General features: G+C 32.4%; 1 protein-coding gene across 1 annotated transcript; it reads right to left on the bottom strand.

Annotated features, from left to right (window-relative positions):
* Positions 1 to 468: 468 nt before the first annotated feature.
* LOC127092269 (probable protein disulfide-isomerase A6) lies at positions 469 to 5,227 on the bottom strand. Its single transcript, XM_051031116.1, has 11 exons — positions 4,880 to 5,227; positions 3,422 to 3,506; positions 2,840 to 2,937; positions 2,655 to 2,710; positions 2,218 to 2,335; positions 2,007 to 2,034; positions 1,812 to 1,903; positions 1,328 to 1,484; positions 1,129 to 1,253; positions 918 to 1,017; positions 469 to 835 (listed from the first exon to the last, which is right to left on the bottom strand). The coding sequence occupies exons 1-11, from the start codon at positions 5,041 to 5,043 to the stop codon at positions 770 to 772; spliced, it is 1,089 nt and encodes a 362-aa protein (XP_050887073.1). The 5' UTR covers positions 5,044 to 5,227; the 3' UTR covers positions 469 to 769.
* Positions 5,228 to 5,940: the final 713 nt, after the last annotated feature.

Here is a 5,940-nt window from a genome sequence, read left to right as displayed (position 1 = left end):
AAATCTAAAATCTTTTGAACATTAAAAAAGTCATTTGAAACACTATAAAATTGTGAAAAAAATATCCTTAAAGTCATCAAAATTTAAAAAAATTTAAGACTAAAATTATAAACTTTTTACTTATGGTACTATTTTCTTCATATGCTAAAAATTTAAGGTTTCCATTCCTTAGGGCTGTCTCAGTTTTAATTGAGATAGTTATGTTAATGCTAACCGGACACAAGTTAAAAATTAAATTAATAAATACTATTTTGAAATTTATGCGTTGACTTTAATAAGTTAAGAACTAAATTAATAAATATTATTTTGAAATTTATGCATTGACTTTAATAAAAAAATTTAATGATTTTTTTTATAAATTTACTATAAGTGGATTTCTTAATTTAAGTTAGCACTATCCTTATAATTATTCATGATTAAATGTAAACAGGTATCAAACAGATATTTGTCACTCATTTACTATAGTCGTTCACGTATTGACCTTGTGACAAGTTTATACCATAAACCAAGAAAGAAACAGATTGTAAATGTTCTCGTCCTCCTCAAAATCGATCTCATGTAAACTACATACAATGGGACACAGAATAAGTCTCCATGTTGAAAATCTCATAATTGTTCTAATATAATAGGATCGTTAAAACAAACTCAGATTAAGTACTAAAAGTCTCCATGTTGAAAATCTCCCAGCAATGTAGGTCAAACAATCATCAGAAGGAGTTGCTGTGGGAGGCTAGCTTACAGGATAGATGGTAGAAATTGCAACTTTAGTTCAAGCGTATGTCGACAAGATGTTTTTCTTTAGAGTGAACTCATCGGCCTTAGCAGGGCTGATAGACTGCATCAACCATCACAGATAATAAGTGCCACGATTATGAAGTTGTTTACAACAATTTGCACACTTGTAAATAAAATATTACCTTTTCAAGTATGCGCTCTAGACGCTGAATTTCTTTCTTAGCATAATCAGAACCTTTCTCCAGATAATTCTTGGCAGTTTTCAAGTAAATCTTCCCGTATCTAATGGAAAAAATAGTTGCATTATTGCCTCTAGTTTTTTGCTTAAAGTATAAAGAATAAACTATTCTCAAGGGGCATAATTTCAAGCCAATAACCATGATGTTAGATTACCTAGAAGAAGAACCCTGAAGCTTCCCAACTTCCTCTTCTATTTGAGCAAATACGGTCTTCTTCTCTTCATCATTAGCAGCTACAAACTCCTTTACCAACACGTCCAAGTTCTCTACTATACCAGCCTATACAGAAATATAGTGTGAGCAGAATGTTGAGAGAGGGAGAGAGTGTTTCTCTTTGATAACAATTCACAAACCTCAGAAGTAAGCTGTCCTTTTGAATCTCGACTTGTTCCAGATTTCTCATTGATAAAAGCCACAAAGTCATCCAAGTCTCGTCCACCTCCATAATCTTCACCGGCTTTATTGCCCTTTGGGAAGAACTTCAAGGTAGGAAATCCACTCACGTCATACCTGCATCAAAGTTATTCCAGAAATATTTAATCAGTTATTTATGATATTGAACTTTTCCACCTCCAAAGTCTTCACCTGTTGCAGACAATATCTTGTTAATCAATATAATAACAGTGTTAACACTTATCCATCTGTTTCGGTTTTTCTTCCTGCTATATGATATTAACACCCATATCTGAATAACATTGAAATATATCCCATCACACTATGTATGTACATTGGTCAGTAGGCCCAGAACAATTTCACTTCTATTGGACTTCACTCTTTAAGTCTGATTCCTACGGATCAAATACTAACTTTTTTTAAGATTAGTCAACTAAAACTTACTTTTCAGCCAGGTCCCTATATTTGTCGGCATCCAAATTTGCAATCACTACATCGTCCTCCGATTTAAAGGCTGCAGCAACTTTTTCATAAATCTGAAGGGGAAAAGAGCACAGCCAAGTTAAACATAGCTCTTTCAAAAAATAAATGCATCAACTTTAAATTAATAAAAAGGACAGTGCCATGATATTAACTTACAGGAGCAAGACTTTTGCAATGTCCACACCTATCAAAATAACAAAAGTTTGTAAGATATAACAGTAATTAAGAGTTTTCACAAACACACCACGATTGAATGAAACTGCAGGCCTAAAACATTACTAACGTAATTTAATGCAAAACAAACAAAAAAAGCAAAATTGAAGATTTTAAAATGACAATCTGAAAGTTATTGGTGAGTAGTGAGTACCATGGTGCATAAAACTCAACCAAGACATCTTTGGTTTCATCTAAGACAACTTCTTTGAAGCTTTCAGGTGTTAGCACCACTACACTAGATGGAGCTGTAACAATCTTTACATTAGTTCCTGTAAAAGACAAAACCTCTGTTTAGGAAATCCACTAGTACAATTGCAAATAAAATACACAGAAGAAAGGGGGAAAACCAAATGATGCTCAAATGTATGCACAACACTGCCATAGAAACTAAAAAATCAAAGTCTGCAGATTTTGATGATTTAGGATATGGAATCTAATACTACTTTAGTATCTCAGTAAAGTCTACTATGCATTAAAATACTTTTAAAAAAGTATGCTACAGAATGGCTCTTTGTGATATTTCTGAGGAGAGGCACTATATTTCTTTAGAAGTTATACAACAACAGATGGCTTAACTACAAAAAGTACCTGCTTCTGTATTTATAAACTCGGCAAGTGAATCTGCAGTGCGTGGCCCTTCAAACCTACAGCAATTATCCAAAATCAAGTATAAGATGTCAAAATAAAAAACGTGAAAACGCAGGGTAACGAACTATGACCCGAGATACAAAATCATATTAATACTATTTTTTTAAAAGCCAAGGTTATCTCACTTTTTGGGTTCCAGAGATCCTTTTGGAAACCACTGAATCGTTGGGTACCCAGAGACTCCATATTTGGTGCACACACTCTTATGCTCATCACAGTCCACCTATAGCACATTAATGCATAAGCTTCATCATATGTGAAACGAACTAATTAAATTATCAATGAGAAAGGCCAAAAAGAAACCACAAAGTTCAAAGCACAACGATTATGAGGAAAATTTGCGGATAAAACTTTGCAAGAGTGATTGATCCCTCCCGCCCTCCTCTCCTTTAAAATTACAATCATAATACACATTTATACTGAATGGGGAAGTGGATATCATCAGCAGTGGAGAAAAATAACCCTAAAGTGATTACATGAAAAATATCAAATTTGTCTTAAATTCCCGGTTTTGAAGACAGGTATAGAATAATACAACCCGAACATGCTCCGTATTAAGAACATGATTACCATACACAAACAATCATAAACAGATAAAATTCCCCGATGCTTAAAAAATAGTGAATTTTGTTTACAAAGGTAAACAGTCAAGTTTAACTACAAACAATAATCAAAGGTATAAATGCAGAGAAAACCAGGGGGCTGACCTTGGCAATCAAAACAGATTTTGCTTTCTTGAAGGTGTTACCAAGCTTTTCATATTCTGGAGCAAGCTTTTTGCAGTGTCCACACCTATTATTACAAACAAAGCAAAAACACTAATATAAGTTTCCTGTGCATCTTAATTGCATCATAACACTCACTGTACATTACAAAGGGAAATTACTTAGTTGTAAGTACAATGAACAAATTATGCTGAAGTTTGTAAACCTGGAACTATTAATTAAAATTATGCTCCCTACTTATGAAGCTTAATGGATATGGTGTTAGGGAGGATTAGTGCTTCACTTCTTTAGTTCTGCTTTCAATTTACAAAGCTTATGTTTGGATTGATGGAACTGAACAGAGCAGAACGAAAACATAACGAAATGAATAATGTTTCATTCTATTGCATATACCCCAAATCAGATGGAATAAAAGATCGAATAAAAGATGGAGGATCAGATGAAATGGATTTCATCATATTCTATCCCACTCGGATGAAATGGATTTCATCATATTCTATTCCACTCGGATGAAATGGATTTCATCATATTCTATTCCACTCCAGCCAAATCCAAACAATGAAATCACACTATTTACCACTCCATTCCATTCCATATCATACCACCAATCCAAACATACCCAGTATGGTGTTAGGGAGTAGTGTTCCACTTCTTTAGGTTAGTACAGTACTGATTAGAGGTTTTATCTAGTTTCTTTTCAGCTCCTCATTTGGAAGATATGTTCTCCTCTTCCCTATATTTCTCACCCACTCTATGAATAAAAAACTATTTGTTATTATCTAGCAAAAGAGTATAAATCGTATATTATCTATCAAAAGAATATAAATCAAATAGCCTAGATTTTTCCTACATTCTAATAAAAAATAATTTCTTATTTTTATCGTTGTTCACAAGGAGGCTTATGGAGATCAAGCAAGGAGGCTTAGTATATAATAACATGATTATTTTTTGTTTACAACTTCTATAAAAGTTTATGTAGTTTTGTCTTATGTGTTTCATTTACTCTATCGATGTTCACAAGGATTACAAGTCATTTCTCGTAACTTATAGTAAACTTAAAGAATCATAATCTCCTTAGTTTAATTAGGCAAAAATATTAACAAAGTGAAACTAAATTGACCTAATTAACAAACTAGATGATAATGATCTAAACTGAATTGCATCTGAAGCTAAAACGGCATCGTATCATCCACAACAAGTCATAACAATAGATCAACAGATAACAAAACTACAAACTGAACCGATCCAAGCAAAGAACCTATCGGATCGAAACAAATTAGGAAATCAATAAGATCAGATTCAGCTGAAAATAAAAAAAAAATCATGCGAATCCAGAATCATACACTAATAATTTGAACTGCATGAAAAACTATAGATCATAATGGAAGCGATGGTGGATAGAAATGAAGAAGAAGGATAAAAAAGGTTGGTGAAAATTACCAAGGGGCGTAGAACTCAACGAGAGCTCCTTTGTCTTGACCAACTTCCTTCTCGAAATTCTCTTCAGAGAGCACAACGACGTCGTCTGCGGAGACCGATTGGGAGAGAAGCGCAAACGCTAACGCTGCGAAAGCTATACTTCTCCAGATCTGATACATCTCCATTTTCTTCTTCTTCTTCTTTCTCAGTTCTTTCTTTCTTTCGGTTTCTGCTTAACTGTTACGGCACGTGACTCGTTATATAGGAAGAAAAATACCTCTGTTTCAATTCCATTACAATTATTAAAATAAATAAAATATGGGGCACGGTTTCGTTCCTTTGTTTAGGTCACGTGGCATGGCTTCTCTTTTCAGCAAAGTGATAGCACTTGCTCTACTAGAACAATTAGACTTTGCTTCGTACCTAATGACGCTTATTTGCTAACGTGGCGTGATACAAGAGGTCCTCACGGAGGATGTATACATGATATTCAAGCCACGTGTCAACTATGACACGTGGTACGGTGCCTTTTATATGAATTTTCATCAATGCAAAATGTACTATCATTTTCATTAATATTAAAGAAAGACATTAATTAGTAATCAATGGCATTATAATTTTTTTTTTATATTATCGACTCATCTCACATTCATTTATAAGTCATTAGCCGAGCCTATAAACATGATCACAAAATTAAAATAATTTTTATAAAATATTTAAATTGTAATAAATATAATATTAAACATAAAATAATTAAAGAGTAATATAATAAATATAATATTAAACATAAAATAATTAAAGAGTAATATATATTTTAAAAAAATGTTATGTGATGTTGTAGTTTGAAATTATTAATAATAATTTGACAATCAATACTTACATTAATTTCTTTTTTACTGTTAATGGTCAGATCATCTCTTAAAAAATTGGTTTCCATTTTGTTTTTTAATTTTGTCTTTATCTTTTTATAGTAGTTGTACATGCTAGGAGAAAGAGTGATGATAGTGCAGAACAATCTATCAATCAAGTAATAAATTTTATTATTTTCAATTGAAATTAAAGATGGATATGATTCTTAAATA

Source organism: Lathyrus oleraceus, chromosome 6, assembly GCF_024323335.1.
Source record: "Lathyrus oleraceus cultivar Zhongwan6 chromosome 6, CAAS_Psat_ZW6_1.0, whole genome shotgun sequence".
NCBI lineage: Eukaryota > Viridiplantae > Streptophyta > Magnoliopsida > Fabales > Fabaceae > Lathyrus > Lathyrus oleraceus.
Note: the sequence above shows the minus strand (reverse complement) of the source record. Positions and strands in the feature narration are given on the sequence as shown.

Bases quoted from the DNA above. Each gene is read 5' to 3' on its own strand.
- LOC127092269 (XM_051031116.1), bottom strand. From the start codon at position 5,043: ATGGAGATGTATCAGATCTGGAGAAGTATAGCTTTCGCAGCGTTAGCG. The intron at 2,035-2,217 runs GTACTCACTACT...TTATTTTGATAG, and splicing joins GTTGAGTTTTATGCACCATG to GTGTGGACATTGCAAAAGTC. The intron at 1,904-2,006 runs GTAAGTTAATAT...TTTCCCCTTCAG, and splicing joins ATTGCAAAAGTCTTGCTCCT to ATTTATGAAAAAGTTGCTGC.